This window comes from Plecotus auritus (genome assembly GCF_963455305.1).
Source record: "Plecotus auritus genome assembly, chromosome: 1".
Classification (NCBI taxonomy): Eukaryota; Metazoa; Chordata; class Mammalia; order Chiroptera; family Vespertilionidae; genus Plecotus; species Plecotus auritus.
In genome coordinates this window covers 139,146,108-139,172,388 of record NC_137770.1, presented here as the reverse complement: position 1 = coordinate 139,172,388, position 26,281 = coordinate 139,146,108, and the positions used below count along the sequence as shown (strand labels likewise).

General features: G+C 39.8%; 1 protein-coding gene across 2 annotated transcripts in view; it reads right to left on the bottom strand.

Annotated features, from left to right (window-relative positions):
* APBB1IP (amyloid beta precursor protein binding family B member 1 interacting protein) overlaps nucleotides 1-26,281 on the bottom strand; it is a 135,120-nt gene that overhangs the window by 81,006 nt on the left and 27,833 nt on the right. Inside the window, exon 2 of one of the 2 annotated variants that reach the window (XM_080641492.1) lies at nucleotides 11,511-11,613. The exons of the other annotated variant lie outside the window; for it this stretch is intronic. Coding sequence (XP_080497618.1) covers nucleotides 11,511-11,528 — 18 coding nt within the window. The 5' untranslated portion in view covers nucleotides 11,529-11,613. The remainder of the gene's footprint in view (nucleotides 1-11,510; nucleotides 11,614-26,281) is intronic. 2 annotated transcript variants of the gene reach the window in all.

The window sequence follows — 26,281 nt, the reverse complement described above, 5'->3', positions numbered from 1 at the left end:
AGTCAGAACTGGGGTTCAGTGCGGTCAGGGGCTTCCTTCCCCCTTCCGCCAGAGAAAGTCAGCCAGGCTCTCAGCCACCCTTCCTCTCTGCGCACACAAAGACCCTTTGCCGTACCTCCAATTCTCTATGAGCTTTTCTCTTTCCTTCTAGTTGTAGAATTTTCACTCAGCCAGCTTTCCTGTGGTTCTGGATGGTGTCTGTTCTGTCTTTTAGCTGTAGTTTGAAATTGTTGTGCGAGGCAGCAGTTTAGGTGCTTACCTATGCCGCCATTTTGGTTTCTCTCCTTGTTTGTTGATTTTTTGATGGTAGTCATTCTGACAGATGTGAGGTGATGTCTCATTGTGGCTTTAATCTGCATTTCTCTGATGATTAGTGATGTTGAGCATCTTTTCATGTCTATTGGCCATCTGTTTGTCCTCTTTGGAGAAGTATCTGTTCAGGACCTTTGCCCAATTTTTCATTGGATTGTTGCTTTTGGTGTGAAGTTGTTTGAGTTCCTTATAAATTTTGGATATTAACCCCTTATCAGATATGTCATTGGTGAATATGATCTCCCATTCGGTAGGTTGTCTTTTCATGTTGTTGATGCTTTCCTTTGCTGTGCAAACACTTTTTAGTTTGATGTAATCCTATTTGTTTATTTTTTCTTTTTTTCCTATTGCCCGAGGAAATGTATCAGAAAAAAAAATTACTACAAAAAATATCTGAGATTTTATTGCCTATGTTTTCTTCTAGGATTTTTATGGTTTTGAGTTTCATATTTAAGTCTCTAACCCATTTTGAGTTTATTCTTATGTATGGTGTAAGAAGGTGGTCTAGTTTCATTTTTTTGCATGTATCTCTCTAATTTTCCCAGCACCATTTGTTGAATCATGTGTTTATATTTAAATTTGCTAATTTGTAAAAGCAAAAATGAATAAAAATATAAACATGTTCAAATCTGCCCTCTAATATATATTTCTTTGCTATGTACTAAATTTTGAGCAGAATAGTGTTAGACGAAGGGATTATTTAATATTTAAAATGAAAAGATTTGTTCATAAAAACACAAAAGTTTGTATATTAAATAAAATAGGTAATAATAAACACAAGAATTTTTCATAAAACAAAAACCAATGAAAAAGATTGCTTTTCTTACAGATTTTATAAAGTGCACCTAACAACTTCTTCATAAAACAAAAAAGTTAAAATGTTTATCTTGCGATTATCAATTCTTGGCCTTACAGAAATGACACATTCACTGGCAGTCAGCATCAATGCAATACAGTCTACGCTATTTCAATTTTTATAAGGAATTTATTTGTCAAAAGTCTGCTTTCTTGTAGTGTCCGATTAGGATATTATGAACTCATGGGTGTTCTAATTTGAATGGTTACAAAGCTTATCTTTCAGCTGTGTTCTTAGTTATGCATAATCTTTAATTGGATTGAGGTACTGATAACAATAACACAATAAAAATATTAGAGCACTAAGGATTAAAGGAAAAACCAGAATACTTGTTCATAAAAAATTTAAAGGAAACAACAAGGAATATATAAAAATGACTTTCTGATCAATAAAATGATCAGTCAACTTTAAGTTCAGACATGTTAGAATTGATCATCACAATTCTAGAACAGTTGCTACCTATCTATCAAGGAGAAATCAGTCCTCTCTGTTGCTTCTGAGCATGGCTGTGGGTTGAGATAGATAGATAGATATCTTTCCCCATTCCCTCTATCTGCCTGATAATAACAATAATAACTGATAACTATTATGTGTTCTCAGGCTGTGGCAGGCCCTGTCCTTGTGCTTTACATGTACTGCTGATTAAATCCTTCCTCACAACCACCCTATGTAGGACACTTCTATTTCCGTCTTACAGATGAGGAAGCTAAGGCACCCAGAGATTAAATAACTTGCCTAAAGTTACACAATTTAAATCAGTCAACAAATATTTATTCATCCCAGATACTGTTATAGGTCTGAGCAAATCTCTGGAAGATTTTTCTTTTTGGGTTTTCTACAACTGTATTTCTCTTCATCAATGTGCTAAGGATGAACTATCTAAGAGATTTATCTACATATGACACCCTTTCCATTTTAAAGATAATTGAAGTGTTTGCATCCTTGCATTGAGACTGTTAATTTTTTTTTACCCTACATCTTATCACATATTTCGTACTGCAGGTGAACAGTGTTTTGAGTCTACAGCTAGATTACCCAAGCTTAAATATCTAGATAAGAAAAAAGATTGAAAAATATGAGGTTCTGTCACTATCAATTTGCTTTGGTATTGTTAATATTTTAAATTTTTTAAAAAGTCATGTTTTTTCAAGGAAAAATGTCAGACTACACATTACAACTACAGATACAAAAGAAGAGAAAAATTTTAAAATCTGTTCATGATAGGGATCACATGAAGTAGGAAATATGTTGTGCAACATCCAGACGATCACAAATGCTGGTGGAAATTATGAAATAGCTAGATTACAGTGTGACTGGAAAATAATTGACAATATTGTAATTTACCCGATTCCTTCAGTGTAGTTTTTTGTGTTTTTTTTTTCTCAAAATGCAATGAAGGCACTTACCAAGAGGAAGTGGTTCACAGAACAACATAGCACATGGTTAAAGGTTCTTGCAATGTTTGGGGGAAGGGAGGAAGCTAAAGATTTTGTGTAACATAAAACAGGAAACAGAAGCACCTCTGAAATTACACATCATATCAAATAATATTCAACAAAAAAGTAAGATGAAAAAAATCTCTTGGGCCAACTTAACTGCTTTTGTTTAGTACACCAGAGAACATTGAACATTTTAAGAACTAGACTAACAAGGGGTTATCCTATTACAGGGTAATCAGTATGGTATATGAATAATTCAGACCAATACAACCATCAATCACACGGGAAATTGGTATGGACACTGCAGATATATATGTGCACGGTCATGCAAAAGGAATGGCCAAAACAAGTGGGTTCTTTGTTAAGAGTATTGTGATGGCAAAAGTTAGAGGAAAAATATTTTAAAATAAAAAGTTAATCATAAAATTACATGATTAATTTCAATAATTTAAAAATTACTGAGAGGGTGCTTTGAAAAGCCTTAGAATTTGTCACAGTGTAGAAACTGACATACACACACAGAACATGGGATGGGCTACCATATTTTTTAATGTATGATTTAATTTTTAAATTCACTTATTTTTTTAATTGCTTTGCTTTTGAGTGAATGCAGGGTGGAGTGGGGCAGAGTAACTCTGCTAAGTCCAGCTCTAGGGCAGGTGCTATGGCTATAAAAGACCCAAAAAAGTCCAATAGGACTCAGAAGTGAATAGTATGTGACACAGGGAAACAAAGGGTAGCTCATATGAGCACAATTTTCTCACTTCCATCTGTCCACATGGCTTTTCTATATCTCTGGGAGACAAGTTGTAGGCTAGTTTCATTTGGATTACATGGCCTGAAAAGAGATGAGATTTTAAGTTCCCTTTTTGTTCTGTTTGGAGCATCTATATAAGAAATGGGGAACTGCTTTTGTATTTAGGATCTACTGTGACATGAAACCAAAGTGACAGTATAATTTTGGGTTTTTTGAAGAGATGAACATAGAAAAATATTATTCACTTATTTGTAAATAAAACTGAAGACATTAATTTTCATATACAAACTCCTGTGAATAGTTATCTGTACTCACTGTTTCTTACTCATCTCTATATTCTCTTGAATTTACTCTGCTGTGGCTGAATGTTTGGGTCTCCACCATCCCAAATTCATATGTTGAAACACCAATTCCCAGTTTGATAGTATTTGAAGATGGAGCCTTTGGAGCTAATTAGATAATGAGGGTGGAGCCTTCATGTTGGGAATAGTGCCCTTATTAGAAGAGCTATGAGCGAGCCTGTTCTCTCTCCCTTCCCACCATGTGAGTATACAAGAGGACAGTCGGCCAACCAGGAAGCAGGTCCTCACCAGACACAGGATCTGCCTGTGCTTTGATCTTAAACTTCAGATTCCAGAACCATGAGAATTAAATATTTGTTGTTTAAGCCACCCAATTTATGGTATTATAATAGCAGCCCAAACTGACTAAGACATACCCCATTGGACTTTTGTTCCCACCATGTCACCAAAATGTGTCAAGATTACCAATGACTTTCATGTTCCTAATTCAATAGTTGAGTCATAGCATCTTAACAGAACTTAATACCATTCGTGGGCCACACTCTGTTGGAAATCTTTGTTCACTTGGCTTCCATGAAAGCCTTCTTTCCTGCTTTTCCTCCTAACAGAGGCCAATTGACTTTGAAGCTTCAGAGGTCCTCACTTGCAGGCCTTTTCTAAGACTGCTTTTCTCTTCTGGCACTCAGCAGCAGCATGGAACACTGTTCTCCGGCTGGGAGATCATCCTGGTAGGGGTTGGAGTGAGGCCAGTGGGCTGCCAGCACTACCTACATCTGCCAGACTCCAGCAAGAGCTAGATCCATGGTAGGTCTTGAGGACTTGGATCCCATCTTTTATTCCAGGGAGAAGATCTGAAGGAGATGCTTTTGTGCTCTGTTCCTTGTGTGGGGTCACCTTGACCCAGGCTTCATTCTGGCTACCTTAAATCACCCCCAGGAGCAGCCTAGCAGTTGGAAGTGAGCAGAAACTGAAGGCTGTGTGGTCCTGACTGAGCTGAACCAGCTACCTTTTGGGCTACGGGGAGCCATAGGGTGTTATGCCATATCTAGTGAGAGCAAATGCTTAAGTTCTCTGAGTTCCTGCTCCTGGGCAAATAGCACCACCACAGTAAGAAACCACAGAGGAAGTCACAGATGAGGCTTTACCACAGAGAGCTGTGAGATTGAAATAAACTTTTTCTGCTCTATCAGTAACAAAATTAATTTTGAGCAACCATGCTGGAAGAAAGACCAAATTATCTATTTCCTCTATAGAAAATTGTATTTCAAATTCATCCTCAAATGGAGAGTTGATCAAAGAACATGCAGCCAACAATGTGGGGGAAAAATAGGCAGTTAATTAATAATAATAAAAATGTGTTACTTTTTGGATTTTGTGATGTGTGTAGTATTTAAAAGAATTAGTAATTTGTTGTGATTTCCTTTCTCTCTCGAAATATTTACTTTAGTTCTTAATTTTTTCTTCATAAATTTGTATTTTTAAAAAAGGGCGTCTCCCCAAATTGCATAAGATTTAGGCCCCAGGGATCTGGCTTGGTCCCTGCCTACTTCTCTGGCCTTTTCTTGCAGCTGCCTCCAGTGGTTCCTGTCATCTCCCTGATCCCCTAGTTTTCCTCCTGAGTTTCATCTGCTCTCACTCCCTACATGACATCAAGCTTTAAATGCCATATATATGCTGCCAACTCCCAAAGTGCATCACTAACCCAAACTTCTCTCTTACATCACATATTCAACTGCTACTTAGCACCATCCTGCCCTTGCCTTTCTGATGTTATCTCTTTTCACTTCGCTCACATGGGCTTCCCAGTTGTTCCTTGGTCAGCATGCATTTGTACATGCTTTTCTCTTTGTCCAGAACATCTGTTTCCTACTTCCCTAAATGGCTTGCTCTCTCACTGCCTTCAGGTCTTTGCTTAAATGTTCCCTCATTACTGAGGCCTTCCTTGACCTATTTCAAAATCAGCTCTTTCCCACACCCCAGTTTTCCCTATTTATATTCTCTCTTTGCTTACCAACTAGAATGTAAGCCCCAGAGAACAGGGATTTGACTGTTCTGTTTACTGCTGGATTCCCAGAAAGTAGAGCAATATAGATACATGATAGACACTAAGTGAATTGATAAATTTTAAAAAATGCATTATATTCACCTAAGCTTCATGAGGGCAGGGAACACCTTTGCATTCTTAGTGCTGAGCATGGTAACTGTGTTGGCCATTGAAGACCTTCAATAGTATTTGAACACTTTTGTATTTTGAATAAATGAATGCCTTATGGCAGAGCAATGGAGGAGAAATGAAGAGAGGAGATAGATTAAAAAAAAAAAAAGGAATGATTCTACAACCACCACAGTGGGTGGCAAGAATAAACAAAGGATGTTGACACCAATGGGTGAAAAAGAGTTGGGGGATGGTGTTCACTCAAAGTGTCACCCCTGATTCTGCTAAGCCAAGCTCCAAGATAAGTGAGAGGTGAGATGCTTGAACATGACCCAAAATGCTAAGCAGAACTCAGAAGGGAAACTATGTGACATAGAGAAATATATCACTTACCACTTTCAAAGGGAATATTTTAAATGGAAAAACCTGGTGGACACACTTTAACCAAATGATCAAACTTAGAATAATCGTTGATGAGACATCATGACATCATGTGCCCTGACATAATAAACTGAGACATGGCTTCACCTCTATAACACTGTGGCCAAAATGTTTAGCTTGAGTCCAGCTAGTCAAGAGGAATCAATAAGACAATTCCAAAATGAGGGAAATGAACAAAAGAATGTGTCTGGACTTTTCAAATACAAAAAGGACATTTTGGAGATAATTTGGAAATTTTGACTATAGTCTATATATCAGGAAAATGTGTTAAATTAATTACATTTCCTGAGTGTGATAATTGTATTGTGGTCATGTCAGAGAATGTTTGTTCTTAACAGAAAAGTGATAAAAAAATATAGAGCAAATGTGATAAAATGTAGACATTAGTAAACCTGGGTAAAGGCAATATGGGTGTCCATTGCACTAGTCTGACTTTTGTTGTAGTTGAAGTTTTGAAACTTCAAAATAAAAAGTTGAGGAAAAAAGAACCAATCTTTTAAGTCAGATAGAACTGAGTTTGAAAAAGCAAAGCACAGCAAAACAAAACAAAAAAGAAAGAGGAAGAGAGAAGAATGAAAAGTAAAGGCAGGCAAAGACTATATATATATATATATATATATATATATATATATATATATGCATTGCTGATATGTATCATATCTAACTTTCACAAAAAACATGTAAGATTCATACCCTCTTTTTCCAATGCCAAGTTAAAAGTGGAAAAAGATAAAGGGGAAGAGGCTAAAAAGCTCTGGCTTCAATTTTGCATTTGATTTTGTCAGTGAAGACCAATATGTTCTGGTACAAGGAAGATTTCCCTCTGTGATTGCTAAAAATTCTTAAATATTCAAGCATGGGAATTAGTGTCAAATTACTTTTTAAATTCCAGGAGTTCAGTGGGGCGGGGGGAATATCTACTAAATATTCTGAAGAATTAAGAGTCATGATTTTGGAGGAAAAACCAAGATGGCGGCATAGGTGAACACCTAAACTGCTGCCTCACACAACAATTTAAAAACTACAGCTAAAAGACAGAACAGACGTCATCCAGAACCACAGGAAAGCTGGCTGAGTGGAAATTCTACAACTAGAAGGAAAGAGAGGGACACACGGAGACTCAGAGGAGCTGCAAAAGGCTGAGGTATGAAGACATGCGTGTGGAGAGGACGGGTGGCTGAGTGCCTGGCTAGCTTTCTCTAGCGGGAGAGAGATGGAAGCTCCCAAATGCACTGAACCCCAGTTCCGACTGCACTGAACCCCAGTTCCGGGCAAGACCCTGAGGTCCCAGACTCATATGGGGGGAGTCTGGACTGTTGGGAAAAGAGAGGAACACACAGAAACTCAGGGGAGCCACGATAGGCAGAGGTCTGGAGGCACGCACGCGAGTGCGCACAGAGAGGACTGACTGCTGAGTGTACCGCTGGCTTTCTCTAGCGGGAGGAAGACGGAAGCTCCCGACTGCGCTGAACTCCAGTTCCGACTGCACTGAACCCCAGTTTCGGGCGAGACCCTGGGGACCCAGACTCATACGGGGGGAGTCTGGACTGTCGGGAAAAGAGAGGAACGCACGGAAACTCAGGGGAGCCGCGAAAGGCAGAGGTCTGGAGGCATGCATGCGAGTGCGCGCAGAGAGGACTGACTGCTGAGTGTGCCGCTGGCTTTCTCTAGCGGGAGGAAGACGGAAGCTCCCGACTGCACTGAACTCCAGTTCTGGGATAGAATCTGGGAATACATATTTATTGGGGGAAAACTGGACTGTCTGGCAGTGGGCGAAACTCGAGGGCGGCTTTCTCTCAGAGGTGCTTGCAGCGATTACTGAGGGACACTGAGACCCAGGGGCCTCATAGGGCAGGGCTGATGGGAAGCCAAGGCTGTCTGCTCAGCCCTGAAACTCCACCCCATCCAAGCTGAGCACAGAGGCTTTTGCAATTTTGCAAGTCTTGTCTCATAAGGCTGTCTCCAGCACAGAAGTTCTCCCAGTGTAGACACAGCTGATCCTTACAGCCAACTGGCCTGGAGGTCAATTCCTCCCAGTGATACCAACAACAATCAAGACTTAACTACAACAGGGCTGTACACACAGTCCACAAAGGGGTGCACCAAGAGTGTCCACCTCAGGAAACTGGGGAGGCTGAGCCACTGGGCCCTATAGGACACCTAGCACACAAAGCTACTCTACCAACTCAGGGAAGCAGCGAAAATGTGGAGACAAAGAAACAGATCACAAATGAAAGAAATGGAGGAAAGCAAATAACTGGATATAGAGTTCAAAACCACGGTTATAAGGATTTTCAAGAATTTCCTAGAAAAGGCCAATAAATTTAGTGAGACCTTTGAGGATATGAAAAAGGACCAATTAGAAATTAAACATACACTGACTGAAATAAAAAATATTATACAGAGACCTAACAGCAGACTAGAGGAACGCAAGAATCAAGTCAAAGAGTTGAAATACAAAGAAGCAAAAAACACTCAACCAGAAAAGCAAAAAGAAAAAAGAATCCAAAAATTTGAAGATAGTGTAAGGAGCCTCTGGGACAACTTCAAGTGTACCAACATCAGAATTATGGGGGTGCCAGAAGAAGAGAGAGAGCAAAATACTGAAAACCTATTTGAAGAAATAATGACAGAAAACTTCCCCCACCTGGTGAAAGAAATAGATTTACAAATCCAGGAAGCGCACAGAACCCCAAACAAAAGAAATCCAAAGAGGACCACACCAAGACACATCATAATTAAAATGCCAAGAGCAAAAGACAAAGAGAGAATATTAAAAGCAGCAAGAGGACCACACCAAGACATAATTAAAATGCCAAGAGCAAAAGACAAAGAGAGAATATTAAAAGCAGCAAGAGAAAAACAGTTAATTACCTACAAGGGAGCACCCATACGATTGTCAGCTGATTTCTCAACAGAAACTATGCAGGCCAGATGGGAGTGGCAAGAAATATTCAAAGTGATGAAAAGCAAGAACCTACAACCAAGATTACTCTACCCAATAAAGCTATCATTCAGAATTGAAGGTCAGATGAAGAGCTTCACAGATAAGAAAAAGCTAAAGGAGTTCATCACCACCAAACCAGTATTATATGAAATGCTGAAAGGTACTCTTTAAGAAGAGGAAGAAGAAGAAAAAGGTAAAGATAAAGATTATGAACAACAAATACATTTCTATCAACAAGTGAATCTAAAAATCAAGTGAATAAAAAATCTGATGAACAGAATAAACTGGTGAATATAATAGAATCAGGGGCATAGAAAGGGAGTGGACTGACAATTCTGGGGGGGAAAGGGGTGTGGGGGGTGCGGGAAGAGACTGGACAAAATCGTACACCTATGGATGAGGACAGTGGGGAGGAGGTAAGGGCAGAGGAAGGGGTGGGAACTGGGTGGAGGGGAGCTATGGGGGTAAAAAAGAGGAACAATTGTAATAATCTGAACAATAAAGATTTATTAAATTTAAAAAAAAAGAGTCATGATTTTGGCCATCACTGGAGTAATGAGAACCAGGCATGTCTACTGAGGCTTGGGAAACGGCAGTACGTAGAGCACTGATCTCCAGTCTTTGCTTAGAAAGCATTGCCATCCAGGAGCTGAATCTACCACAACATGCATCTACTGAGTTGTTTAATACTACCCTAGGACTGATAGTCTGCAACCAAAAGGAAAAACTAAGGCAGCTTATTTCTTCAATTCAAAAACATGTATTTTTACATTTTAATGCTTCTGAAATTATGGTTCATCCAATAGAACATGAAATTTGACTACCACCAATAGGAATCAGCTATAACATAGTTTTTATCTATAAATTGAGTAGAGCAGAAAAGGTATCTATTCCTGTAATTGTCATTTAAGTTGAGTTATCTTGGAGAAATTAAAAAATGGCAACTGAGTAAGTGGATACTACACAGATAGCAGCTGAAGTTCCAGTGAGATATATCAGCTGTGGGAGTTGCCACTGGGAACTCTGGCATCTAAACACCAAGATGGGTCCCCTGGCAGAAAGCACCAGAACTGAGAAAGGTGCCCACATAACATCTGACTGTGAAAAGCAGAAGAGTTGCTCTCTGCCAGGGAGAGATAGCTGGAAATGCAGGCAAACTCTTAAAAGGTCAACACACAAAATTCCCTGTGAAGCAACTCACCTTGAGCTCTGGCAGAGGGAGGGCAGAGTGGACTGGAGTTGTATCAGCAGAAGCCAGGGCTGGTGGCTCTGGATTAGAAGTTAGAAGGCAGACACTCTGGTTTTCTGTGCTGAGTCATTCCCTCATGCTGAGGAGGACTTCTCCTACAGACCTTTGCTATCCCAGTAGTTTTTGCTATGGGGAAGACAGTTGCCAAACCTATTGGAAAACCTCATGCCCCCTCCCTATGGAGTTTATGAGGCCAATTAGGAGACTGAGGATAACAATTAGCCTCCAGGCAGAAGCAATTGCCCCACCCTGTTGGAAAAACTTGCCATACCTGTGGACAATTGCCTGAGGAAACTCAAGACTGAATCCAATCAGTCTGCAAGTAGAGGTGGAGGCTTTAAGTCTTCACCTTACCTAACTAGTCATAAACAGTGTTTGACACTATCCTGCACTAGAGATTGAGAGTTGTAGCAGATCTACCTAATACATAGTCACAAACCCAAACAGGCAGCCAAATGAGGAGACAAAAATACAACACCCAAATAGAAGAACAAGAGATTTCCCCCGAATAAGAGCTAAATGAAATGGAGATAAGAAATTTATCAGACATAGAGTTCAGAATAATGATAGCAAAGATGCTCAACAGAATGAGAAAAGATAGAGAAACTATGAAGAATGACATAGCACTAATAAAGAACACAGTGGAGGGAATAAACAGCAGATTAAGGGAAGCTGAGGATAGGATTAGTGAATTAGAAGAGAGAATAGAAAAAAATCGTGCAATCAAAGAACAAAAAATAAAAAAAACAAAAAGACAGGAGGACAGCATAAGGGAGCTGGGGGACAACATGAAACGTAACAGTGTTTACATAATTGGAGTGCAAGAAGGAGAAGAAAGTATAGAGGGACAGAGAACCTATTTGAAGACACAATGGCAGAAAACTTCCCTAACCTGATGAAGAAAAAAGTCATACAAGTTCAGGAGGCACAAAGTGTCCCAAGCAAAAAATATTCCCAAACAGGCTCATGCTCAGACACATTATAATTAAAATCCCAAAAATTAAAGACAAAGAGAGAATCTTAAAGGCAGCAAGAGAAAAGCAATTTGTTACCTTTAAAGGAGCTCTCATAAGGCTGTCAGCTGATTTCTCATCAGAAACTCCACAGGCCAGAAGGGAATGGCATGAAGTATTCAAGGTAACGAAAAGCAAGGATCTGAGGGGAGGAAAAAATGGCGGCAGAATAGACAAACGTGTCCCGAGCCTTGTCCTGGAGCAGATAGAAAGAACAGCTGAGGGTCGTATGGGGAGTGTTTGTTTGTGAGTTGAGGGACAGCTATACTCCAGGAGATGGTGGGGGACTGATGGATGGGGCTCCCCTGACCAGGCAGCCCCCACTGCTGCTGGGTTCCCTCCCGGAGCGACCGGCTTGGACGCAGAGACCATGCCATCTTGAAGGGGAAAGTGGATGTTATCGGAAGCCTGAAAATCAACAACTATGGTACCCACTGAACAGCTGCGAACCCCAGAACACCGGTCCCCAATTGGCGCAAACACACGGATTCAGAGACCTCTACACTCCACCACGGAAAGGTCAGATTTCGCCTGGGATAAGGTGAGGTCTCTGCTCCTGGCAGGAGAAAGAAATGCGCGCACTGCGGGAGTTAGAGGACCTGGGGAAGTCTGTGCCTAGAAAATCCCGTGGCTGTTGGGGCTGGCGTGATCTGTGAATGTGGAAGGGGGTCCTCAGAGCTGCTAACAGAGGGGATCTCTAAAAAGCAACCCATTTTGATCTGATGCAAAAGGACAGCCTAAAAGTTTTAAAAGTGTGCCAGCTGCTTAGATCCAAGGGGGAAAGAAAGACTGCACGCAGCCCCGGAGTTCGCACACTTACGCTGGCTCTTTTTTTTGTTTGTTTGTTTTTTGTTTTTTGTTTTTTCTTTAAATCCTTGCTTCTGATTACTAAGCCCAATACATAGGATCACCCAATTGGGGACACCCTAAGAGACTGCAGGGGAAAGCTGTTTTTCTGGAACCTGGGGATCAGAGCAGGGAATAACCATCAGAGAACCAGCTCTTGGGCAACCCACTCCCACAAACCGGTATTGAATGCCACAGGGAAAGCAGGATCTAAGCACTGGCTAGAGAGGATCTTTAGACCCGGAGGTCAATCCAGAAACACTGCCACCCAGGGGTTGAATCACAAATTGACTCTTGTGTAAACACAAATAAAGAAATACAAAAAATTAAGACACACTGCCTGCTTAAAAATCAGGACTGGCTTACAACACTGAGGAACAGTGGAATGCAGGGAACTGCAATATTGTCCTGACTAGGAAACAGGCATGCCAAACAGAACGGTAGAGAAAGTGAATGACCTTCACTACTGCACATTTTATTTTTATTTTTTTTCATCTTTTACTTAAGAAACTATTTTTTTTTCTTTTTTCCTCACTTGATTTTACCTTTTTAATTATTACATTTTATTTTCAAACAGTATTATTACTACTACTATTTTACCTTTTTTTTTTAAAGTATCATTTTATTTTCTCTTTATTTTACTTTGGGATTAGTGTTCTACATTCTATTTTCATCGTCCCTTTAGCATCATTTTACTCTATCTTAACTTTACCTTTATGTCATCACTCTCTTCCTAACTTTTCCCCTTTTGTTGTCCTGTTTCTCTTACCCTTTTCCTGCTTTAGATTTTCTCTATTCTTTCTTTTTACCCGCGTTAAAATTTCACCCTACTTATATGTCTAATTTCCAATCCCCTGCTCCAAGTCCATACACACCTTTCTCTTCTCTGTCTTCACTATCCAAAAAGTTGTTTTTCTCTCTGTTCTTTTGTTGTTGTTTGCTTGATAGTTGATTATATCAATTTTTTATGCTTGTTTGTGAGATTGTTTTGCTTATTCTTTTTGTTTGTTTGTTTTTTGCTTATGTTTTCCCTCACTTCGCTTGACATTAGTTGTTGTTTGTAGTTTGTATTCATCTCCAGGTACTTGTTGCTGGCATTTGTTGGGATTAGTGGCTGTTCTATTGGAGTTTTCTCCCCATATATATAGTTTGTTCCCCTCTTTTCTCGTATTCTCTTTCTTTTCTCTATTACTTATATAACCTATACTGGGTATACATATATGCACCCAATATATGCGCATCTAAATATATAAAAAAACTTCTAGATGACTTTAAGAGAGAGATCGACAACAATGCAGTCATAGTAGGGACTTTAACACCCTGTTGACTTCATTGAATTGATCATTCAGACAAAACATTAATAAGGAAATAGTGACTCTAAATGATACACTGGATCAGAAGGATTTAATTGACATCAATAGAACATTTCACTCCAAAGCTGCAGAATATACATTCCTCTCAAGTGCACAAAGATAGACCACATATTAGGACACAAAACAAGTCTCTACAAATTCAAGAAGATTGAAATTATATCAAGTATTTAAAGAAGAACTAACACCTAACCTCCTCAAACTATTTCAAAAACATTCAAGAGGAGTGGACACCTTCAAAGTCCTTTTGCAAGACCAGCATTATCTTAATTCCAAAACCAGATGAAGATAGAATAAAGAAAGAGAATTATAGGCCAATATCCATGATGAGCATAGGTTCTAAAATTCTCAACAAAGTATTAGCAAATCGGATTCAGCAAAATATTAAAAAGATCATACACCATGACCAACTGGGATTTATTCCAGGAATGCAAGATTGGTACAATATTCACAAATCAAATGTGATACATCACATAAACAAACTGAAAGACAAAAATCACAGGATCATATCAATAGATGCAGAAAAAGCATTCAACAAAATCCAACACCCCTTTTTGATAAAAACTCTCAGCAAAGTGGGAATAGCAGAAGCATATCTCAACATAAGAAAGGCCATATATGACAAACCTACCGCAAACATCATACTTAATAGGCAAAAACTAAAAGCATTTCCCATAATAACAGAAACAACACAGGGACGTCCGCTTTCATCACGCTTATTCAACATAGTACTAGAAGTCTTAGTCACTACAATCAGACAAGAAGAAATAAAAGGCATCCAACTTAAAAAGGAAGAAGTAAAACTCTCATTATTCACAGATGATGTAATATTGTGTATAGAAAACCCTAAACACTTCACCCAAAAAACTACTATATTTAATAAATGAATTTGGCAATGTAGGAGGATACAAAATCAACACCCCAAAATTGATGGCTTTTTTATACACCAATAATGAATTCTCAGAAAGAGAAACTAAACAAACAATCCCATTTATAATTGCAACAAAAAAATTAAGATACTTAGGAATAAACTAAGGAGGTAAAAGACTTATACTTAGAAAACTACAGACATTGAAAAAAGTGATAGAGGAAGATATGAACAAGTAGAAGAATATACCATGTTCATGGATTGGTAGAATTAAAATGTCCATACCATCCAAGGCAATCTACAGATTCAATGCAATCCCTATTAAAATACTAACAGCATATTTCACAGATCCAGAACAAATATTCCAAAAATGGATATGGAACCAAAAAAGACTCTGAGTAGCCACAGCAATCTTGAGAAAGAAGAACAAAATTGGAAGCAATCACAATACCAGAAATCAACTTATACTACAAAGCCACTGTAATCAAAGCTAGCCTAGTACGGGCACAAGAATAGGCATATACATCAATGGAACAGAATAGAGACCCCAGAAATTGACCAAAGCTATTACGGTCAATTAATATTTGACAAAGAAGACAAGAGCATACAATGGAGTCAAGACAGTCTCTTCAATAAATGGTGTTGGGAAAATTGGACAGATACAAGCAAAAAATAAAAATTAAAAAAAATAAAAATGAAACTAGACCACTAACTTACACCATACACAAGAATAAACTTAAAATGGATAAATGACTTAAATATAAGTCGTGAAATCATAAAAATCCTAGATGAAACCATAGGCAGCAAAATCTTAGACATCTCTCTTAGCAATATGTTCACGGATACATCTTAGGACAATGGAAACTAAGGAGAAAACAAAAAAAATGGAACTACATCAAAATAAAAAGGTTCTGCACAGCAAAAGAAAACAACAAAATGAAAAGGAGAAGTGTATGAGAGAACCTATTTGGTATTGATATATCTGATAAAAGGTTAATATCCAAAATATTTAAGGAACTCATACAACTTAACAAAAGGAAGACAAACAATCCAATTAAAAAATGGGCAAAGGACCTAAATAGACACTTATCCAAAGTGGACAGACAGATGTCCAAGAGACATATGAAAAAATGCTCACAGTCATTGATTATCAGAAAGATGCTAATTAAAATGACCATAAGGTACCACCTCACACATGTTAGAATGGCTACCATCAACAAATGACAAGTGCTGGCAAGTATGTGGAGAAATGGAGCCCTAGTACACTGCTGTTTGGAATGCAGACTGATGTCGCCATTATGAAAAACAATATGGAATTTTTCTCAAAAAATTAAATATGGAACTGCCATTTAACCCAGTGATCCCACTTCTAGGAATATATCCTAAGAGACCTGAAATACCAATCAGAAAGAATTTATGTACCCCTATGATCATAGTAGCACAATTTACAATAGTGAAGATCTGGAAACAGCCCAACTGCCCATAAGTAAACAAGTGGATAAAAAAGCCATGGTACATCTACACCATGGAATACTTTGCAGCAGTAAAAAAGAAGGATCTCTTACCCTCTGGGAAAGCATGGAGGGGCCTGGAGAGTATTATGCTAAGTGAAATAATCCAGTCTGAGAAAGACAAGTATCACATGATCTCATTTATATATGGAATCTAATTAACAAAATAAACTGATGAAAAAAATAGGTCCAGAGACATAGAAGCATAGAACAGACTGAGGAATCTCAGAGGGAAGGCAGAGGAAGGTGGGTGGGTGGAAAGAAATTATCCAAAGAACTTGAATGCATATATGTATAATCTATGAACACAGACAATAGGGTGGTGAAGGCATGGAGTACGGGGGCAGGGGCAGGCTAAAAGGGGTCAATGGGAGAAAAAAGGGGACATATGTAATACTTTCAACAATAATTTTTTTTAAGTGGAGTTATTTGTATTGGTAGTAGAATATATAGTTCAACTTAATTTAAATTTGAATGCCAAATTATCATTTTAAAAGATTTCAGAGATACAAAATTTTTTGTCTGAAGAAGATTGCCATTCACTGACTAGGACACACAATTAATGGCACCAGAAATTGTCAAAGCCATGATTATAATTTTTAAAGTTAAAGGAAAATATAGCAGATTTATATATCATAAAGAATTACCTTTTAGGTACCAAATGCTTACCTATCAAATACTTTGGATTTCAAGAGAAGTTGTTTAACTTCCATCAATACTTAAGATAATAAAAAAGTTTTTAAAACATACAAAAAATATAGAAAGTTCATAACTTTCTTTGATAAGCTTAAAAATTATATTGCAAACTCCAAAGGTTTTAAGGAAAAATACTCTGTATGGGCTTGGGTAATGGATAGTCAAGTGTCTTGGCATGCTTTGCACATTCTTAATTTAGAATCTTTAGATTCTCAGTTTGAGAAGTGAAGACTCACTTTTTGTGTGTGCTATACGAACATGAAGTGATATACAATTGCACAAACAACTGTACACTATGTCCTAAAATGTTTCTGAACATTTACTGCAGCATCCCCCACTTCAAAAAGAAAATGTCAATGAATTAATCAATGAAATATGATAACAATGTTGAATGTTTTCAAGATGAGGACTGAAAAATGACCTTTGCCTTTAACCATACAGAAGTCACTGGCTATCTCTGGAGGAACATTGGGAGTGGAAGCCAAACAGAGAAGCTTCAGAAGTGAGTGCGAAAGAGAGATAAGAACACAGACATCGTTCATGAGAAGGTGGTGTCCATGGATATTGTAAAATACTTTCCTCTCCAACCATCTTTCATGTGGTTGTGTTGCAGCATCATTTAATCAGTTCTCTATTATTGGAAATTTATAGTTAGCTTTTCCTTTCAAAACATGATGATATGACCTGGATGCTTTCATTTGCAAAAAAATTATAGGTAGCATGTCTTAAGGATAAAGCTGAACATATAAATTAATTCTTGACTTTTTGTGGGGTGAAGCATTTTCTGTTTCACATCTTGGTCAATGTTCTGTGCCTGGCACCTATAACCCCCAAGGATTGTGGCTACTGGTCAAGATAATGGTCAAGTGTGATCAAGACTGCATTAATGAGCTTAGGCAGTGTGTGTTCCACTGTGCCATTAATTTCTCAGTATTTGGAAGTATTTACAGCCACATCTATGACTGTGTATCCAAAAATCTATAGGGGTGAACATGCCATGCAAAATCTTTACATCAGAAAAATTTGAGGTACATTTAAAATTTTTCAGTGGCAACCCAGTTTTTATTCTTTCCCTAAGTCTTTTAATAAATTTTCTTTTTTCCCTCAAAGATACTACTGACAATACTTTACACTCTTTTGTTTTTTATGTTTTTAAATATGTTCTTATTGACTTTAGAGAGAGAGGAAGGGAGAAGGAGAGAGAGACAGAAACATGGGTGAGAGAGAAACATTGATTGGCTGCCTTCTGGGATTGATCTGCAACCCAGGCATGTACCCTGACTAGGAATTGAACCGGCGACTCTTGGTGCATGAGACGATGCTTAACCAACTGACCCATACCAGACAGGCTTCTTCACCCTTTCATTTTAAAACAAGAAAGGAACTGAATTTTTACTCCCTACATTCAAGATGATTTATTCCTTAAAGTAAAACCAAAAAAGCTAATATTTTTCTCAAAAATCACCCTCCATAAGTAGCTGAGATGCAGTATATGTGGGCTTCTATTTTGTGTGCATTTCCCTCATGACATGTGGGCCCATCAAGGTGGGCCTCAGTCTGGGGGACTACTGAACCACACAGAGCAGACAAGACCTTCCACAGGGACACAAACAGAGTCTAGAACAGAGTATAGTTCCACTTGTTGGCTGGGTAACCTTGCATAAGTTACTTAACCTCTCTGTTTTCCTTCTCTTATCTTTAATAAAGGTGTGATAATAAGCTACCTCATGGGGTCAAAGTGAGAACTCTAGAAATTAATACATGTAAAGTGCACAGAACAGGGCCTGGCTCAAATCTGAGAACTTAGTAAGTATGGGTCCTAATACCGTCAAGCAATTGGAACTGTAGCCATTTTTCTAGCCTCTGGGAAGCCTGGAAATACCACATGCAAGGACACAAGCAGAGTGCAGACACTCATCACAGTTTTGGAGAGGAGAATGATGGTGACTACACCATGCCATATTATTAGAGCCAACAATCTCCTAATTTGGACCTCTCACCCCATCTCTTCCCCAACAGGAAAACTACCTGGCTACAGGGATGCTCTTGGTTGTAGTTGCTGGGGTGGGGAGGTCATTAATTGAAAGAAAAGGGAGAGAGTTAAAAGAAAAAAAGGACTGTATCTTTAGAGATCTTAAGGGAAGCCAAGAACACGGATCTGTTTTGTGGATTACATTGGAACTATCCAGAGTAACTGCTAGGTCCATGCTAATTACACAGTGATCAAAAAAGGAAGGCAGAGTTGCCATCTCAGGAAGGGTGAAGGTGAAGTCACAATAGGAGCAACATGTAACCTGCAAGGACAGCATCAGTGTTGTAGCTGGGAGTCACATACAGTACAGTAGGAATGAATGCAATCCTTGGCCCAGGGCAGTCTGAAGGCTCATGTAAGACATGCTCATGACTCTGGGAATGAGATAAAGAGAGCCTATGAACTACAGTTGCAGACACACTGTTGCAGGCGGCTAGACAATAACTGTATTTCCCAATTGTTCCTGTAGGTTGGCGTAGCCTAGAGCAGTGGTCGGCAAACTACGGCTCGCGAGCCACATGCGGCTCTTTGGCCCCTTGAGTGTGGCTCTTCCACAAAATACCACGTACCCTAATTAAGTTAATAACAATGTATCTACCTATATAGTTTAAGTTTAAAAAATGTGGCTCTCAAAAGAAATTTCAATCGTTGTACTGTTGATATTTGGCTCTGTTGACTAATGAGTTTGCCGACCGCTAGCCTAGAGAAATGGGTGATATACAAATAGATACATGTAGCAATCACTCAATTATTTTCACCTAAACTTATTTGCATATATAATTATAGATTTTTACCATGATTTTTAACTTGTAAATTCATTAATTCATTAGCTCAAGAAGCATTTATGGAATGCAAACTCTACGAGACCTTGTGGTAATTGCTAGAATCCACATCTTGAATATTTGTTAGATGAATGAAGTTCATATTCTAAAGAGGATGACTGACATGAAAATAATACCACACAACAACAATGTGAAAGACTTAATAAAATAATAGGGGATCAGAGAAGAGAGAACATTACTTTTCTTTGGGTGAGAGGTTATTTCAGCCTGTGAAGATGGTGGGATAGATAGCAGGTAAGAGCAAGAGCATGCACACTGCATTCTGAAAGAGCTGGGTTCAGCTCTGCACTTACTGTGATGTGGTGCCGGGAAATTTAGCTTTAATAGCTTTGGTTTCTAAATCTATAACATGGGAATATTTTGCTGAATTTTTGTAAGGATTAAATATGATAATGTGTGCAAAAAGTTTACCAAATGTCTGATACATGCTAAATCCTCAGTAAGTGGTAAGAGTAGTTGTATTGTCATTGTCACTGTTTAGTCAGTACATGTATTTATGAGAAGACTAGAGGCCCGGTGCATGAAATTCATGCACGGGGTGGGCAGGGGTCCCCCTCAACCCAGACTCAGCCCTCAACCCTCTCCAATCCGGGACCCCTTGGGGGATGTCTGACTGCCGGTTTAGGCCCTATCCCCAGGATTGGGCCTAAACCGGCAGTCGGACATCCATCTCACAATCCTGGACCGTTGGCTCCTAATCGCTCACCTGCCTGCCTGCCTGCCTGGTCGCCCCTAACTGCCCACACCTGCTGGCCTGATCGTTTCTCACTGCCTCTGCATGCTGGCCTGATCGCCCCTAACTGCCCCCCACTGCTGGCCAGGTTGCCCCCAACTGCTCCCTCCCTGCTGGCCTGGTTGTCCCCAACTGCCCCATCCCCTGCCGGTCTGGTTGCCTCTTACTGCACCCCCCTGCTGGCCTAATTGCCCCCAACTGTCTCCCCCTGCAACCCCCCCGCCGGCCTGGTCGCCCCATGCAGCCTGCTGTTCAGTCGTCCCTCACTAACCCCCTGCTGGCCTGGTCGTAGGCAGCCATCTTGTGAGGGTGTGAGGGTCAATTTGCATATTACCTCTTTATTATATAGGATTGTCAGATGCTATCATGGCAGGTTGATACAATTACGTAACCCAGTGAGGTCAAAGCTAACCTTTTGATTTGGTTCTGCATTTTTCTCTGCAACAGTGTGGGTCCTCTGACTTATAGCATCAGCATCACCCAGACACTAGGTAATTCAAATTCTTGAGCCCCACTCCAAAATTACAGAATCAGAAACTTCGGGGGTGAGGACCAATAATCTTTGTTTTAACAAGCCTTCCATGTGATTCTACTGCTTGAGAACCACTGCTTTATAAGTAGATGGCAAAGTAAGCAAAACAAAACAAAACAAAACAAAACAAAACAAAACAATAGAGAATAGGCAAGTGCAGAAAGTAGAGGGATGATGAGAACCAAAACCTGTAGCCCAGACAAAAATGACTTGTACTTCTATAGTGTGGATATTGTTATCTTTCTTGTTGTCCCACAGCTCCCTTAATCTGTCCTCCTGTTGTTAAATTGTTTTTTTCTTTTTGATTCTCTGAATGAGTGATTTCCGCACCCCCCTCCCCCAAAACTTCTAATTTGCTGATCCAATTCTTGGCTTCCTCTGAAAGGGCGGGGAGACTCCATGTTTCTTTTGTTCCATGTCTTCCACCTCGTGGAGTCAGGTTCCCGCCCTAGAACCTCTCCAAGAGCCCAACCCACACCTTTGAATTAGCCAATAGAAATGCAAGGGAAAGTAAGCTGCGCCCTGCCCCCATGTGCAACCTGACACCAACCAATCAGCGGAGGCCACACTACCTCACCCCTCCTACCTCTCCCAGGCCCCCTATAAATCAGCACGTTTGGGGTCTTGGGCTCTCTCTCTCTCTCCACCTCGCCGCTGTGCCGGGGTGTGTGTGTGTGTGTGTGTGTGGGGGGGGGGACTGGGCTCGAGCTAGCTCGATTAAAGGCTCTTTGCTTTTGCATCGGACTCGGCTCCCTGGTGGTCTTTGGGGATCACGAAATCTGGGCATAACACCTCTAATCTGTTATTTATTCCTTCCAAGGTGTTCTTTGTTTCTGCTATGTCATTCTTCATTTCTGGGTGGTTATTTTTCATGGTTTCTATATCTTTTAGCTCCTTTTCTGGAAAATTCTCTTGTTCTTTCATTTGGGGCTTGTTTTTTTTGTTTTTGTTTTTTTGTCTTCCCATTTTGGCTGCCTGTTTGGGTTTGTTTCTATGTATTAGGTAGATCTGCTATGACTCTCAGTCTTTTTGAGGGTCTGGTGCAGGCCAATGTCAGATGTACCTGTTTGGAGCTGTCAGTGATCCACAACTTGTGGCTCTCACTGCTGGGGCTGAGTGCATTTGGAAAGGACCATGATACACATCAAGGTCTGCTTTTCCTAGCCTTGGGTCCAGAAGCAAAAACAGGGGGACATATGTAATTTCAACATTAAAGATAAGTTTAAAAAATACATTAGAAATTATCTTATCTTTTCATTATTTAAAGGAACAGTATGAAAAATAACCTGGTGTTTAACCTTAGATATTGAGAACTCAAGCTCATTTTTATCATTAATGTTCCTGCCCTGGGCACTGCATAAACTCTTGAATCAAATATTCCTTCAGTATCTGTACCAATATGAAGCACTTTCTTTCCTTGTTCATTACAAAAAGCATATTCACAGTATAATAATGATAATGATGATGATTGTTGGTATTTTAAATATGTCCCCTCCTTTGATGGAGGTGGAATGGTGGAAGTTTAAAGTATTACATATGTCCTCCTTTTTTCCAATTGAACCTCTCCACCCTACCCTCGGGCCCCCCCACCCCCACCCCAGGCCTTCACCATACTATTGTTTGGGTTATGCATAAATGTTCTTTGGTTAATCTCTTCCCACCGCCCCCTGCTTTCCCTCAGATTCATCAGTCTGTTCCATACTTCTATGTCTCTGGATCTATTTTTTTCATCAGTTTATTTTGTTAATTAGATTCCATATATGAGTGAGATCATATGATACTTGTCTCCCTCTGACTACCTTATTTCACTTAGCATAATATTCTCCAGATTTCTCCATACTGTCTCAATGTCTTAGAGGGTAGACCATTAAAGATCCCTCCCAGCCATCCCCATTCCTCCTGTTCCCCTCCATTCCCTGGCCTCTCAGAATTCCCTCCAGACATTCCATCTAAGAGCCTGACATGGCTGCCACACTATGAGAAGCCTGAGCCACCTGGAGAGGCCACAGGAGGCATTCCAGTAACCAGTCCCACCCAGCCCAGAGGCTAGGTAAATGAGTGAAAAATTCTCTAGACGTGCCTGTCTCCAGCTGTGTGAGTCACCTCTAGCTGTTCAAATCTTCCCAGCTGAGATCACGGACAAGCAAAGACAAGCCAGCCCTGCTGTAGCATGTCCAGATTTCTGACCACAAGATCTGTGACCACAGTAAAGTGCCTGCTTGACAACATCAAATTTGGTGTGGTTATGCAGTAGTAGAGAAGTGGAACAAATAATTATAATAAGTAGCATTCGTAAAGTACCGTCTATGTGTCAAGCACTATACCATGCTTTATATGCTACAGCTCTTATCCTTTCAACTGCTTGGCAAAATGTATATAGGGTGTCCCCTCAAAATGTATACATACACTTTGAATAATTATAAAGGCAATATTTGTTAAAATACATTTTGGTTTCAAAATTGAGCTATCAGCTGTTAAAGGGTGCATACATTTTTTTGGGATACCCTGTATATATGCCATCCCATTTATAAGTGAAGAAATGGAGTCTCTGAGATACGTATTATTGCAAGGGCACACATCTGGTAAATGACAAATTTATGTCAAAATTCAGGATGTTAAAAATGACCAAATGTCATTCTTTAGCCACCTAAAGATGAGAATCAGGAGATGGCAAAAACTAGAAATTAATATGACACCATTATATTGTGTGTTTTTTTAATTTAAAAATGTTAATACTTTTTCTATGGAGAATTTAAACATTGTATCTATTCATCAGAATAAAAATAATTAATTTATTAATTATAAGGAGTAATCATTATAAGATATAATAATGTCAGCATTAATCATTTGATTTAATTTCTTTGGCCATAATTACAAGATATTTGTCATGAAAATTACAGAAATTTGTGTCCCTGGATAAGCCAACCAGATAGAAATTAACCTGTCTACAGAGTATCACTAACAGCAAACTAGTAAAGATCTGAGAACATTTATGAAGCAAAAGGGGCACTTATCAGTTCAGTGAACATCAATAATATTTAATGGTTCTATATGAGTTTCTTTAATTTCTTTGTGAAAGATATTTACACAGTTTCCTATGGGTATCATTTCTAGATGTGGCAAGTGAGAGTCTTTAAATTTAATTATATATTTTTCCATACAGTGTCCATGTATGTGATCACAACCAGTCTATAGCTACTGCATTTTAAATTTCTTACAGCTATGAGGAAGTACAAGAAGAATGGAAAGAATGTACTTGAAAACAGAATGCTCCAGAGTTCTCTGTCATTATATTTAGACTTCTAAAACAATCCTTTGTTTCATTCATGTATTAAGAAAATAAAAACAGTGGATAAGGAACTTGTAATTACCCCTTGATCATCATTCAAATGGTACTTTCTGGGGCCCTGCTCTACCATCAGAAAACTTATTAGGTGTGGATGTGATAACTGGATGAGTCAAATCTGAGTTCAGTGCTAACTACTGCATGACCTTGAGCAACTTATCAACCTTGCTGAGCTTTCAGTTTTTTCCATCTGTAAAATGGGAATAGGAAAACCTTATTCATAAAATTATTGTAAGGACAAAGTTAGCAGTCAGGCCCTGGCACACTGACTGGCACATAGTGGTGCTTGCATGTAGGTAAGGATGTTTAAAATGAACTGAAAACATCTGGTTCCAAAGAGCTGGTGGTGAATATACACTTGATCATAAAATCCCAATGAAATCCTATATAATAAAAGCCTAATATGCTAAGTGTCCAGTTGACAACCAATCAAAGCGTAATATGCTAATGATATGCTAAAGCCACCTAACCGCTCACTATGATGTGCACTGACCACCAGGGGGCAGACAGTTGACTGGTTGACCAGTCACTATGACGTGCACTGACCACCAGGGGGCAGATGCTCTGACTGGTAGGTTAGTTTGCTGCTAGGGTCCAGCTGATTGGGACTGAGCTAGACAGGCCGGACACCCCTGGAGCCCTCCCTCAGTCCCTCCCTGCCTGGCTGGCCAACCTCCCATGTCTCTCCCCAGCCCCAATTGTGCACCAGACCTGCAACCTCTCGCAATCCAGGACCCCTTGGGTGATGTCAGAGAGCTGGTTTTGGCCTGATCCCGTAGGACAGGCCGAGGGACCCCACTGGTGCATGAATTCGTGCACTGGGCCTCTAGTGACTCTATAACAGTCTGGAAAGCAAAGATGGATGGCATTATTAGACCAACATTTTGAGGAATTTCTGGAAGATGTTAAGGAGAAGGGACTTGCAGACTGAATAACTATAGCTAAGGAAACTATAGCCCAATATGAATCTATAGGGGGGGCTGCTAAATTTAACCAAGAAAAACACCCAAGGTCAGGGTCAGCAAGGATGGGAATGTGGAGATACCCAACTGGAGGAGGACTTATTTAAAAAACTGACTGCTATGGGCTATTTGACTTCTCTGTTTTAAGGAGCAATGAGATGCCACTATTACCCCCAGTCTAAAATCAGCAAGAATGCTTGCCTTAAATAATGTGGGCAGTGCCTCACTGGTTCCTAAGGTGGATCTTGAGCCCCCAATACAAATAGAGCAGTGCCTAGAAAGTTTGAGGCCTCAGAACAGACAGGCAGGCCCCTTAATATCAACTTTAATATCAAGTTGATATTAAAAAGCAATCAGAAAATAAAAGAACAATTTAAAATCACTTATAAATAGTGATGCAAAAATCCCAAATACAGGTTTAAAAAATTAATTCAAGAGTAATACTGAAAGAATCTATATAAGAAAGAAGCAGGGTCGTAGTGACTGTTACCACAAAGGTTTGACCATACTGGAAGTCAGTGCTGGGTTGCTGTGGTGACCCAGAACTGACTGGGGCCGCTGCCGGCACCCTGACGCAGCACTGACTGCCTAGGGGGCTGTGGATCAGGCCCGGAGAGAGGCCTGCAGAGAGAGAGGCAGGGTTTGATCCATAGCCTCTGTGGCAGCCATTGATCAGAACTTGCCTCTCTTTCTCTCCTGGCCTGGACAACAGCTGCACTTCCATTTCTCTCCAGGCCTCCACTGGGGCTGCTGATTAGCCCTGCCTTTCTGATCAGGCCCCGTTGATAGGCCCAGAGACGCTGACTGGCATAGAAACTGACCAATCAGAACCAAATCTGGGTGAATGTAAAGAGCCAATGGCTGCCTAGGAGGTGGAGCTTTTGATGCTGACTGGCATAGAAACTGACCAATCACAACCAAATTGGCTGGCAGAGGAGGGCAGTTGGGGGCAAGATCAGACTGGCAGGGGAGGGCAGTTGGGGGCAACCAGGCTGGCAGGGGACGGCAGTTAGGGGCGATCAGGCAGGCAGGCAGAGGCAGTTAGGGGCGATCAGGCAGGCAGGCAGAGAGG